Source organism: Anabrus simplex, chromosome 9 (assembly GCF_040414725.1).
Source record: "Anabrus simplex isolate iqAnaSimp1 chromosome 9, ASM4041472v1, whole genome shotgun sequence".
Classification (NCBI taxonomy): Eukaryota; Metazoa; Arthropoda; class Insecta; order Orthoptera; family Tettigoniidae; genus Anabrus; species Anabrus simplex.
Genome location: NC_090273.1, coordinates 17,903,471 through 17,917,729, shown reverse-complemented (window position 1 = coordinate 17,917,729; position 14,259 = coordinate 17,903,471). Strand labels below are relative to the sequence as shown.

Below are 14,259 nucleotides of genomic sequence, written 5' to 3'. Positions count from 1 at the left end.
CACCAAGACAATATGTCGGGTGCAGTGTACACTCCTCTTCCGTGTACCATATCAGGTCTTTCTGATGATGGCTACCAGCAAGTTCACAGGCATTCTAAAAGTCTGTTCAGCATATTGAACTCCTGTCCACTCCTTGACATTTTCCAGCCACGTGATATTCTAGTCCTTCCAGGCCCATTTGACTCTCGAGTATTATTTGTAGAAACTGATACCTTTCCCCTCACAATAAGTAACAGAGATATGAGTTTCCAGACATATCCTTACCTTACCTTTACACAATCAGACCCGGAAAGCTATTCAGCCTTACAAGGGTTCTCCTTTATTAGTCTCCGTTTCTTGCCTGTCATCGTCACCAGTCAGTCAGTCAGCTCAATGTCAGTCCGGACCAGGTCCTCACAAAGCCATCACTCCACCTCTTCTGCGGCCTACCTAGAAGTCACCTTCCCTGAGGAATGAAATCCAGCAGAATAACGAACCATAGATGGTTGCTCATCCCGGTAACCTATTCAGCCCACTCGAGCCGCCTATTCCGCACCAGGGCCACAGTGTTGTCATCATTGTAGGAGTCCTCCAGCTCACAATTATGTCATCATATGCACCACTCCTCCATGGTTGCATCCTACACCGGACCATAGATCTTCTGCAAGACTTTTCTACCAAAGATAAGGAGGTTGTTGAGATCTTGCTTCCATACAATCCAAGTCTCTCATCCATACAGTACGACTGTAACATGGTGTTGCAAAGCCTAGGGTTCTGTGGAACCCCACTTGGGAATTGCGCTCAGTGCTCAGCGACATGCATAGAGCTTCATGCCACATATCAGCACTGACAAACTGAACTAAAAGAACCAATATATCAACAAATAACACGGAATAGAGGATCAAGTGGAACAGAAACATTAAAAAAATGTAAAGATGTAACTTTCTGAAACTGCTATATTTCTTTTTATGTATAAGTCTCATGTTTAGTGAAAAGTGTCTCTTTGGTAAAAAGTAACATGTGAAGAATTGGACTCGTAACACACTAGCTAACAGGAGTGAAATACTCAGGATCGTAGAACAGCGACGCCAGTGGATAACGAATGGTGAAAGCCAGGATACTGCACACCACCTTTGGCAAACAAAAGAGTAACATATAATTTATTATATTACACTATATGTGAAATTCAATAAATTCTTTTTAATGTACAACATTCTTTTAATGATATATTTAATGAGTTAGAAAAACAAGAGACACCACGTTAAATATGCTTTGTACACAGAGCTCTATTCTCTGGTAGTACACCACCGGGCCGAGTGGCTCGGCTGGTTGAGGCGCTGGCTTTCTGACCCCAACTTGGCACGTTCGATCCTGGCTCGGTCCGGTGGTATTTGAAGGTGCTCAAATACGTCAGTCTCGTAGACATGATATGGGCTTTTGGGCAGTCCACGAGGAAGTCTCTGAAGATGCGGAGCAAAGTTCTCTGGGAAACGTAAAGAGTTTCACCTTCTTTTCTTGACAAGGCATAAGCCCAAAAGCCTATAACATGTCTGAAAGCATCAATGTTAATGTCAGTCTTGTGTTGATAGCTTTATTGGCACCCAAAAGAACTCCTGTGGGACACAATTCTGGCACCTCGGCATGTCCAAAAACCGTCAAATTAGTTAATGGGACGTAAAAACCAATAACATTACTGTTAACATTCTGGCAGTTCAGCCACCTCTGCACGATTGATTACATTTCAACTTCTGAACCGAAATATTGACCTTGTAGGAATTTTTTCGGGGGTCTGAAGAGCTGCAAGGATCTGGAACTGTATACTGGATGACCAAGTTCCTCCCAGCCATACTTCTAAACCTCTGCAGATACTGCAATGTGGGAATGAGCACTGTCATGGAATCTGACATTGTCAGCGTCTCTGTTAGGATGTCTATTACTAACAGACAACTTTGCCAGAGATATAGTGTAAGTTTCAACATTCAAAGTGGTCCCAGTTAGTAGAAACTCCACCAAGAATACGCCACACATGTTCCAGAATATCATCACTAGGAATATTTTCACAGACTGGACAACCTTCAATTTTTTTCGGTGGTGAGGAATTGGAATGTTTCTACACCTTAGCGGTCTACCTTGTGGTACACCCAAGATTCATTGCCAGTAGCGCACCTTCCAGTAAGTCATGACCTCTTTCAGCATAACACACCATATGGTCCGAGCATGAAATCGTTTCTGCTCTTTCGACAGGCTACCAGACACCCAGCATGCTTTTACGTTATGAAATACCAAATGACCAGCCAATCATTTCAAACTCAATGTCTCTGGCAGAGGATGGGGTTGAAACAGGTACAGTTCATCAGCAAAGTTTACTCAGCTGTCTTCGAAGAATTTGCACCATGTTGCTATGATCCAAACAGACACCACCATACATGTACAGCATTTCTCAGTGAATTTTGCTTACAGAAACCACAATACACTTCACTGGTCTTCAGATGTGGATGTCCTCACTAGTTACTATTTGCTTCACCAGAGTAGCACCTGTCTGAGCCATTTCTGTAGCATAAATTCAAACTTACAATTAGCCAGATATGGACATCCATACCAAAACAGCTTTTTATGTTTAAAAATAAATTACAATGCAAATTACTTTTCAATCTGCTCTCATAGAAGGATGATTGAAAAAAAAAAAGAGCAATTTCTTAAATTAACTCAATACAGTAGTGTTTTACATGGTACTGAGACATAAAAAATATTCTGAACAAAGTATTCATGAATCCCAAAAAGCAAAGCAAAGCAAAGTCATCTCCGTACAGGCCATGACGGCCCTTGGAGGGGTGGAAGGTAAAGGCTTCCACTATCCGTAACCTCAGCACTTGATGGGGTAGAGTGGTCAGCTCTACGCCCGGCCGTCTTTACCACCAGGAATTAACCTGGTACTATTTTTTGGTGTAGGATTGAACCTCAGGGCCATGTGCACCTCGGGAAGTGGAAATCTTGTTCCTTAAATTTTACGACTTCCTGACGGAGATTCGAACCCACGTCCTTCCGGGCGAACCAAGCATGCCTTTACCGCCTCGGCCAGGCAGCCCCTATTCACGAATCCCACCAGAGACAAACCATATTTCAACCAACAACAGTAAGTAAGTAAGTGTAATGATTTCAGCACAAATGGTCCAGCAGTTTGGGCGTCACTGAGCAAGAAACAGATAGACATCATCTCATTTTAAGCTGTCACTTTATTTTTTGCAAGAAGTATATTTTCAGGTCATATTTTGAAATAAAACATAGTCAAGTGGCAGTTCCTTTTGATAAGGTTTATGAAAAAGATCATGAAATTCCACCCAGTGGTTTAATAAGTACCATAATGTTATTGTTTTGTATGTCCCACTAACAACAGTTATACGGTTTTTGGAGACACCGAGGTGCTGGAATTTTGTCCTGCACGAGTTCTTTTACATGCCAGCAAACCTACTGAATGAGGCTGACGTATTTGAGCACCTTCAAATACCACTGGACTGAGCCAGGATCGTACCTGCCAAGTCGGGGTCACAAGGCCAGTTCCTCAATTGTCTGAGCCACTCAGCCTGACACCTAGCAGTTTACAGGTGGTGATGATCCAAAAGGCAGGTAGGCAGACAGACAGATGTCATTCCATTGTTTATACAGAAAGATCAACAGCTTCAGAGAGATGATGATGATGATCATAATCACCCCTCTCCATGTTGGAACATCATAAGAAGTAGCTGAAACTATAGGTCTACAGATTTCCTTTGAAAAAAAGAAACTAAAGTAATGATGTCTCACCGCCATGATACCGATACTACTGCATTTCTCAATACCAAGTGGGGAAAAAATCAAATTATTAATTTTAAGTATTTTGGTGTGAAATCCTGAATCAGTCCTCGGCTCACGTCAAAATGCTGACGGCAATTATTGCCTCAGGTAAAATGCAGAGCTGCTCTGAATTTAAAAATCTGTCACTTGTTATGAGAAAGTGCCATTTTATGCCTTATGGCTATCTCTCTCAAACGCCCAACAACAGAATATCACACAGAATTCTTGATCCTCTCCTAACTTGGAAATGTACCACTCCATGGGAAACAGCATTGGAAGAGGATATGACCGGTGTCTCTGAAGCGCTGATTAGGATGGTTGCCTGGTTGTACTTCCTCTTAAATCAATCACCACCACCACCTGCTGGTTCAAGAAAGAAGAAAGTTCAGGACCTGGCTACATGAGATGAAGGATCTTCCAGAAAGAGTAAGAAGAACTACCGCGATGTGGTCTGAAGAGCGAAGAATTGCATTTTCCACCAAGATGAATGAGTACTGGAAATCCATGAAGACTAACATGTTAAGTGGCCGAAATGATGTGACAAAAAAATGGAAAAAAGAAACCTTAACTCTAAAGCAGCTAAACTACAATCAGTGTCCTCAAACAATAAAGATATCTGCCATAAGAAAGACTCTTGAACACCTTGGAAAAACTATTGCATTCCAGTTGATTCCCTCCCATGTTGGAAATGAAATACTGTAGGAGACCATTGACCAAGAAAGACACCACCGTACATCCAAAGCAGACTCCATCTCAAACACAGCAGCTGAAAAACCTCTCAGCTCAAAAGGCAACGATGATTAACAAGAAGGTAGTTGCCAAAGAGTTCCAAAAGTGGGAAAGAAATACATGAAATCTCAGGAAGAAAGCAGTAGCAAATTTTAGGCTAAGGACAGGACACAAATGCCTTGCAATGAATTTAAAGAGAACTGACATTTATCAGTTCCAGTGAATGCCCACTACATCATAATGGATGAGGTACAATTGAACAGATACACAGATTTGACAACATTCAGGCTGCCTGCGTGTTAATTTCAACATTCCATTTTCACTCTACAGAACGGACCTCTGTCTGTAGATTTATGGCCGGATTTTGGGTTAACACCAGAGTGTCACCATACTGATAAGGAAGGTAATCACATGCAATCAATGTTACATCTCATACAAAGGAAATTTGTAACAGAATTCAAATTCAAACCTCACAAAATATGAACTATTTTGGTCATGTTTGTAGACAGAACAATCAATCAATCATTACTGATCTGCATTTAGGGCAGTCGCCCAGGTGGCAGATTCCCTATCTGTTGTTTCCTAGCCTTGGTTTTCTTAAATGATTTCAGAGAAATTGGAAATTTATTGAACATCTCCCTTGGTAAGATATTACAACTGCCCTTCCTACAAATGGATATTTGCCCCAATCTGTCCTCTTGAATTCCAAGTTTATCTTCATATTGTGATCTTTCCTACTTTTAAAGACACCACTCAAACTTAGTCATCTACTGATGTAATTTCATACCATCTCTCCACTGACAGCTCGGAACATACCACTTAGTCGAGCAGCTCATCTCCTTCTCAAGGACACAATGAAAGCAAGGCATAGGTTACATTATCATAGACTTCTTGGCTAATCAATACACTTTGCACCGTTTGGTTCTTGAGACCTGCCCAGCACTTTTTCAATAATTCCAACCATAATTTTCTCAATTCCTCTGAAGTCACTATAGCCCTTGTGTGTGTCAGTTCTGCTGAAAATTTGTGAGTCTTAAGAATGGTGCTGTTAATTTTATCTGTGACCAGAACTGGGACAACTGTGGGGAAGTCATCAAAATCTCTTCATTATAATTTGAAAAACTCATCTATTGTTCTAAAAAAAAATAATTATGCTGTATAAAATAGCTAATTATTTGGACATTTGAGAATTGGACTTACTCCTTTGAAAAATCATCTATTGTTAAAAATAATTGATTAATTGTTTTATCATTTTGGACCTGTGAAGAAAGAACTTATAAACATTAAAAAAAGAACAACAATTTTGGTATTATGTAGCTGTGTGTTTTGAAATTATGTATTTACTTTCGGGGCAATGTGTACGCCACGTGCCGTTTTTAGAAGTATATTTCGAGTTGTTTCCTGTTATGCAAAAGGGAAGATCTCGAAGAGAACTCTCATTGGCTTAAATAAAAGTAGCTATTATCAGTGATTGTGAAAGTTAGGAGTAAATTCAGTGGTCTGATTGGTCACTTTGGGAGTTGCACCATTTCCGGCTTCTCACTCCTTCGTGGTAGCGAAGCTCTCAACTGTGTCTTTTGCTACTGACCAGCCTAGAGGGCAGACGTGCTTTGGCTTCTGTCCCATCATGGGATACCTACTTCACGGTAAGCACTATCTCTCCTTGTTTTTTTTTTTGGACTTGATCTAATTTAAATGTTTTTTCTTTCACATAGGAGTTTACCCTCGGTATTCACATTTGCCATTTAATCATCGATATGACTTAGCTGTTCAGCTAAGCATCCACTTTTTCATTTTGGAGGCAATTCCATTTTCCTTTTATTGAAAGAAAAATTGTAATTAAGATGTCATAACCTTTGCTCGGATTTGCCTCCAGTAGTTCAGCGCCGCTTAACTTGCCCCGAAAACCGATGTTTCTTGCTGGAAGTGTGTTAGATGAGAATCTAGGTTTTGGCTCCTCTGTATGAAGTTTTTTTAAAATCTCCCTCTTTCTTTGCTGTGTTAATATCTGTTCATGCCCCTTTGTGTAATCTCATTTACGTTATTATGTTATGTCTATTTTCCATTCTCAAAATAATTTGAAATTAACATAAGTTGTAACGAAGATCCGCAAATTTACCTTAATTTGTAAAGGAGTTTGTTTATTTCGTATTGCTGTTTGCTTTTGATCTTGTTCATCAATTTTAATCGCTGTTTGTTAGTTCATTTAATTAAAATTTTTAAGGGTGATTACCGTCTATGTTTCTTTCCCAACAATGCACACGCAACCATCCACCCTTTAGGGTTCCACGCCGCTTCCCACGTACTTTATAGTTGTCAAGTTTGTCAACCTGTTTATTTACATGTAACGCAGTTTTCAGTTGTCGAACCTTGCGAGTGCTGTAACCGTTTTTATTTTTTTAAATTCTTAAGATCCATTATTATTATTATTATTATTATTATTGGTTTTTTTTTTTTAAACCTTAGAAAGAGGTAACTTTATCATTGTTCTTTGCATCTACTATCTTGAGTCCAACTGCTTTCAGATTTTGCTGAATTTTGTGGATCGATTCTCCTTTCTTCTTTCCAAGATTTCCCATCACTACTGTAGTTGTCTTAACCCTTTCGCTCACCATGTTCATTATAATGGACATCGATATAACAGTATCCGCTCAGGAAATATTTGATGCAGTGTGACCGCTGAATCATCTGGCCTGCCATCTGGCGGTGTTACGGGGAAAATGCTAGGAATTGCTCTGCAGTACAGTTGCAGTTTTTGACATGAACGTCCAGTGTGCTGTCTGAAGCCAAATTTCTACTATAATACACAAGTATTGAAGTACATACAACATTATTTCGTACAGAAAATAGATTAATATGCTCGGAAATGTGCAAGAAAAAAACTGCAGAAAATTAGTTTACTTTACTCGTGGGATGTACATTCTAATGGACATTGTGTCTCAAAAGTTACATAACCAAATGTTATACTATTGTATATGTTTCATATATATCGTCGATTCATTCATCTTACTTGTTTAAGGCTGATATTACATAAAGACGTGTCTAACAGGAGTAAGGCTTTAGGAGGAGATGATATTTTGTCCCTCACTGAATCTGGAAACACATCTGAACTGGAAATCCTGTCAGATGATGATGAATTTCATGAATTTGATCGTTGTGGACCTGGTTCACTTCAGGAAACACATCGGTGATCCTCTCTCAACAAGTACCTGGGTTCTGAATTATCATATCAAACTTCTGTGTTATTTCTCATCTTGCTTTCAGGATATATATATTTCTTAGTGGTTGATTTTTGTAATTAATGTTTTGGTGTATACTGAACATATTTAGAATTTCTGGTACATTGTTTTGAAGCTTATTGTAAGATTAATTTATTTTCTATTTACTTGTAAATATGTGCATAGATCGAATAAAACTATAAATAAAATTAACTGTTTTGTACTCTGCAACCTTTGACTCACAATGTCCATTACAATGGACATTAAAAATCTCTACAACTATTCAACCAAGCCATTCCAAGCTCAGATATAATGAATCACAAGGTTTGATTTAACAAGTGTATCAAATTTTAGAATTTTTGGTCAAAAAAAAAAAAAAAAAACATGACCAAGAGGGTTAAAATCCTGTCCCCTGGCAGTTGCAAGATGTGAAAGAAATACAAGATTCTTTTCTTCTTTATTGTACTAAAGTTTTAAAACTGTGTTAATATTCTTAACAGTGAGATTCTCTGGTGTTATAACTCCGATTTTACCCCTTTTCTAAGGAGAAAAAAATTGATAGTGTGGAAGTGTCATTTATTGGTTACAGGCACAAGAAACTACTATAGTGCATGTGAATGCTTTCAGGCAGAGATGTATTCAGCACAATCTCCACACCGCTCGTCACCCCTTTCATACCGACATAGCTAACTGCCAGGATTTGTATCTTGTAAAACATACATTATTAAAAATAAATGAGCCCTCTCAGGACTACATACCACTCACCTGAATAAGAAGTAATATTTTTGTCAGGGTAGCTTCATGCACAGGTCCAGTGAAGAGGAGAACAAAGTTAATGAGAGTCAAATTATTACACTCTACTGTCACCGCTTTGTCTTTGATGTGCTCCTTCCAGTGAATGAGCCTCAGAGTTCTGAGGACTGTGAGGCATAGCCTGCCAAGTAAATTGAGGTCGGATGTTTTGAACATCGTAGTACTGAGTTCCAGCTTATCTGTAGTGGTGTTGTACCTGCACAAGAACAGATAAACGGGGAGGTGATATCAAAACTTTGAGATTTGCTGTTATTTTATCTGAGTCTGGAGAAGAACAGGAGAAATTGCAGAATGGTATGGACATAAGCAGTTCTGGAGAAGGGGTAAACAATGAAAATAAATAAATTGGAAACAAAAGTACAGATGAGCTTCAGTTGTATGTTTCCAAAGGGAGGCTAAAATAATGTATAAAATGAAACAAACTCACACACTACAGTACTGTATGTACTTTCAGTACTTGCATACAGGCAGAGTTCTGGTACTTTCCACTGGTTTAAAAAACAATCATCAATTTTTCATTGATTTTTCCACACAATCGTACACTAGTCAGTCATATACACATGTGTTGTGATAACGCATCCCATAAACACACGGTGTGTCGGCATCTACTATTGCCTTGCCTAATGCATTGTCGGCAGCAACCCTTTTATCTGCAGGTAGTGTCAAAAACTTTATTTCAAAAGTCTGTTTATTTAATTGGATGGTATCAGATGTTGTTGTCAATTTTCTCTCTGTAACTCCCATATCTTCAGTACTGCGTAACATACAAATGATTAAGTAAATTAATGTTTTGTTAATGAAGACCAGACAAATATGACATTAATGAGAAAATGTATAGTCAAAAAGCGTTGTCGTCGGCTTTAACTCATTTCTGAGTAATTAACTTCTTCCAATAAATTCACTTCTGTCTGTGGATGCACTTTCGAAGGTTGAACAGACCAATTCCTTTTTTTTTACTTTACATCCCACCGACACAGATAGGTCTTATGTCGACAATGGGATAGGAAAGGCCTAAACTGGGAAGGAAGCGGCCATGGCCTTAATTAGGGTACAGCCGAAGCATTTGCCTGGTGTGAACATGGGAAACCACGGAAAACCATCTTCAGGGCTGCCGACAGTGGGGCTCGAACTCACTATCTCCTGGATACAAGCTCACAGCTGCCCGCCCCTAACCGCATTGCCAACTCGCCTGGTAAGGCCCAATTCTAGCATGGAATAAGCATCCATACAGATTGCACAGAACTGTTGGAGGATGGCGTTTTCGTGCTTCCCTCCTGGCCTCTTCACATCTGCGTTATTCCCCTTCAAACAGATTGACAGCAGCAGGGATGGTCCGGCGCCAAATTGTACGGTCTTGAGCAAGCGTGTCCCAGGTTTGTGGATTGAGACCTGTCATCTTCATAGTGTGCTTAAGTTGGTCCTTTTAGCACCTCATGGGGGCTCCATCAGGTCTGGTGCTGGAACAAAGTTCACCATACAGGATTTGGTGTGGAACTTATCTAAGCAGATGACCAATGATGGAAGATTCTAAGCTCTTGGCATGCGCTGTCTCAAGAACGTCAATATTGGTGACATGGTCTTCCCTTTTGATTATAACTCCAGTCTTGTTCACGCAACATTACTACCATGGCTTACCACTTGCATCGCCAATATCTACGCGTGGTATGACTGTCCTATATTTAATTCTCGCAGATGACTCACCGATGACTTGATCTCTTGCTGCACAAGGCTGCCAACCTCTCTACTTAGGGACTAAAACTTTGGTCTACATTGGTTAGAATAGGGCCTGGACAAGGCCATTGGTCTGGATAGGTTAGGATAGAGCCTGGACAAAGCCACTGGTCTGGAAAGGTTAGTGTAGGGCCTGGTCAAGGTCATTGGTCTGCATAAGTTAGTGTAGGGCCTGGACAAGGCCATTGGTCTGGATAGATTAGAGTAGGGCCTGGTCAAGGCCACTGGTCTGCATAAGTTAGTGTAGGGGCTGGACAAGGCCATTGGTCTGGATAGGTTAGAGTAGGGCCTGGACAAGACTAGTGATATGGGGACAAGCAAAGGGGGTCTGGGAGCGTAAGCGCCAGTTTAGAGTCGCAAAGCAGCCTTAGGTCTCTAGTTTACTGTGCAAACACCATTGGTCTGCACTGGTTAGGGTAGGGCCTGGACGAAAATGACTTTTCTTTTTTTTTTTTTTTGCTGGTTACAAAAAGGTTAATTAATTAAGAATGCCGGATACTAGTAAAGCCTACTACAATGTTCTCGGCAGATAGCGCCTTGAGAATGAGTCAGCAGTGCATCTCTGCGTTGTTGATACAATACCTATGTAATTCTATTGATATGCTCTTCTCTTCATTGATGGGGATGACATCACAATGTATTTTACATCGGCCGACAGCAATGCGAGTAGCCATTCCAGCAATGCAACATCACGTGCACTACTCTCGTTAGGTTATAAAAGTAAATGTACTGCTGGCGGCGGGCTGGTGGGTCCCTGGACATGGTAATGAACACATCTCTTCTCTAAAAGGAATTCCACGTAAGTTTTCTATGCTTTCTACTTCATCGCATCCTCATAAAACTTGTATGAATTGGTCTGGAATTTTACCCCCTTTCGATCCTAAGGATGAATCGAAGATTTTACTGGTGGAAACACTCAAGCTATCTCAAGTCACGTCAGTAAAGGGTTTCACAACCATACAGCAATGTCGTGATGACAACAGCGTGGTACACCCTGACTTTCGTCGTCACTGGCAGGTCTTTATTCATGAACGCCCGGTGTGATAGTCGAACCACCTATTCTCTTCTCCACATCTTGCTCACAGTTGCAGCGCAAACATAGTATACTATCCAAGTACAAAAAGTGGGCTACTTGCTGCAGTGGAGTATGTGAGATATAATTGAGCATATAATTGGGTTAAATATTAACGGAGAAAGTTCAGTGCCTAAAATCTTTCTCTTTGTAATATATGAAGCGATTTCTATTCTGTTTTGAATCAGTTAATTTATAACTGTCAGGTTCTTGAGTCTGCCGAAACTAACTTTGAAATAAATAAATTTATACACTATCTGAAAAAAAAAAAAAAACCTTAATTAAAGTAGAATGACATGTTTTGTTCTTGAGAGATCATCAGCCTGTATTAAATATACTCAAATATATTTATAAACATTTATGTTTATTTCTATTTAAATTTTTAAAAACTTGAATTTTGGAACTTATCTTACTGGAGTCCTCAGTACTCTCCACTCTATCATAAAATTTAGCGTAAAGCAAAGTTGGTCTTAAAACAGACCGATGTAAGGATATTTTTAATTCTTAAAATTTATTTTGGCCAAATTGTCTTCATATTCTGCCTGCATCCTCTCATTACATTGCAAGGAGTGCTCGACTCATTGGCTGAATGGTCAGTGTACTGGCCTTCGGTTCAGAGGGTCCCACGTTTGACACCCGGCCGGGTCGGGGATTTTAACCTTCACTGGTTAATTCCAATGGCCCAAGAGCTGGGTGTTTGTGCTGTCCCCAACATCCCTGCAACTCACACACCACACATAACACAATCCTCCACCACAATAACACGCAGTTACCTACACAGGGCAGATGCCGCCCACCCTCATCAGAGGGTCTGCCTTACAAGGGCTGCACTCGGCTAGAAATAGCCACACGAAATTATTATTGCAAGGAGTAAATAACTAATTACGGTATTCCTCTGTATTACCTTGGTATTCGATGCCGTGGACATGGCAGGAAATGGAACAGCTGCGGCACTGAATACAGAAAGTTGAGAATCTGTGGCAGGAAGAAGAGGAGCATAGTCTTGCTAAAATGCCCAAGAATGCCAACTACTGCAAACGTCATGCCAGAGAAGTAACAAAAAGTGTCGCCAACGAACACACGAGATGGATACCTAGAAGAGAGTCATCATATATTTAATTTTAATGGGAAATAATTTTAGAGAGAGATTATACATACATACATACAGGTAGATACGAGGGCAGATCAAATATAAATGGGAATTATTTATTAAAATTTATTGCATCAACCAAAAAATGATACACATATAGAGATCACTTGTCTACATAGTGTCCTGCCTTCGATACACATTTTCTCTATTGATGCCATCCTGATAGAAAGAAAGAAGAGGGCCATGTGCACGAAGCCAGCTGCGTACAATGTCTTCTACTTGCATCATCATCGAACTGCTGTCCTCCTAGATCTTGTCTGAGCGGTCCGAACAAATGGTAGTCACAGGGTGATAAATCTGGACTGTACAGAGGGTGTTCCAGAGGTGTCCAGTGAATTTCCTTCAGTTTTTTTCGCGTTAAAGCAGCAGTATGTGGTCTTGCATTGTCATGGAGAAGAATGATGTTTCGGATCGGTTGCCGGAGTCACTTGTTGCGATACGCAACTTTTGCTTCATCCAAGAGGTGACAGTAATAGGCTGCATTAATTGTCCTTTCTTCTTGAAGAAAATCCACCAGCAAAACACCTGCGAAGTCCCAGAAAACGGTTGCAGGCACCTTTCCAGCAGATGGGTGTGTTTTGGCCTTGACCGGACCTGCTTCGTCTCTGCTCCACTCCATGCTTGCTTGCTTGCTTGCTTGCTTTGACTCTGGGGTGTAATGAAGCATCCAACTTTCATCACAAGTCACAGTACGATGCAAGATATCTTCTCCTTCCTCCTTGTAGCGACGCAGGAGTCTCTGAAAATGTTCCTGACGTAAAGTTTTTTGTTCCTGGTTGAGGAGACGAGGAACCCACCTGGCAGACAATTTTCTGAAATGGAGTTCATCTTGGATTACGGTCTGAACCCTTCCTTAACTTATTCTTATGGCTAAAACAATTTGTGAAATTTTTATTCGCCGATCTTCACCAACAATGTCATGAATGGCAACAATGTTGTCTGCAGTGATGCTTGTCCGCGGTCTCCTTTCATGAGGTTAATTTTCCACAGTTTCTCTTCCTGCCACAAATTTTTTAGCCCACTCATACACTTGAGTCTGCGAAAGTGTTTCTTCCCCAGACTATGCGCGGAACAGTGTCAAAATTTCGGAAGGTTTGGTGCCCTCTTTTGCGAGAAATTTGATAATGATGCATTGCACAACAGACGTGTGCATCTCTTTCTCACTCATGCCATACTGAAGCCACCCAGCTCTCCACCGTCATTCGCGCACGCTAACCCCTTCTCCAAACACCCTCAGCAACACCCTGGCAAAGCCCCACCTCAGAATTATTACTAACACCAGCGGTACATTCAAATTCCCATTTATATTTGATCCGCCTTCGTATATACATCTTCATTATAGACTGTAACGGGTTTCAATGTTCAGTCTGCAAGTCTTGATGAATTAACAAAACACCTCCACAATTCTCTGTTTACAACAACTACTGTGGCCTTGTTTAGTTCCAAATCTCTTAGAAAAACTGACTCTAACCTCCTTCTACTCCTCTTAGCCTATCTTCTTCCACTTGCATAACAACATCCCACCACTGAAGTCAGTTTCTGCATATGGACTTTGTATGGACTCATTCATCAAGTATATTCCTAACACAGCCTTTATCTCCTCATTCCAAATATCCTCCTGCCACCAATCCAACCTGTCTGTACCAGCAATATTTCATGCTACTTTCATGTCCATCACCTCTAACTTTTGAATAAGATATCTTGTGTCCACTCATCTTTCACTCGTGTACAGCAAA

General features: G+C 40.4%; 1 protein-coding gene across 1 annotated transcript in view; it reads right to left on the bottom strand.

Moving 5' to 3' along the window:
• Positions 1-917: 917 nt before the first annotated feature.
• The window catches only part of Alg7 (Alg7 dolichyl-phosphate N-acetylglucosaminephosphotransferase), a 52,475-nt gene continuing 39,133 nt past the window's right edge, over positions 918-14,259 (bottom strand). Inside the window, exons 5-7 of the mRNA XM_067153859.2 lie at positions 12,278-12,466; positions 8,523-8,766; positions 918-1,110 (exon numbers count right to left, since the gene is read on the bottom strand). Coding sequence (XP_067009960.2) covers positions 1,024-1,110; positions 8,523-8,766; positions 12,278-12,466 — 520 coding nt within the window. The 3' untranslated portion in view covers positions 918-1,023. The remainder of the gene's footprint in view (positions 1,111-8,522; positions 8,767-12,277; positions 12,467-14,259) is intronic.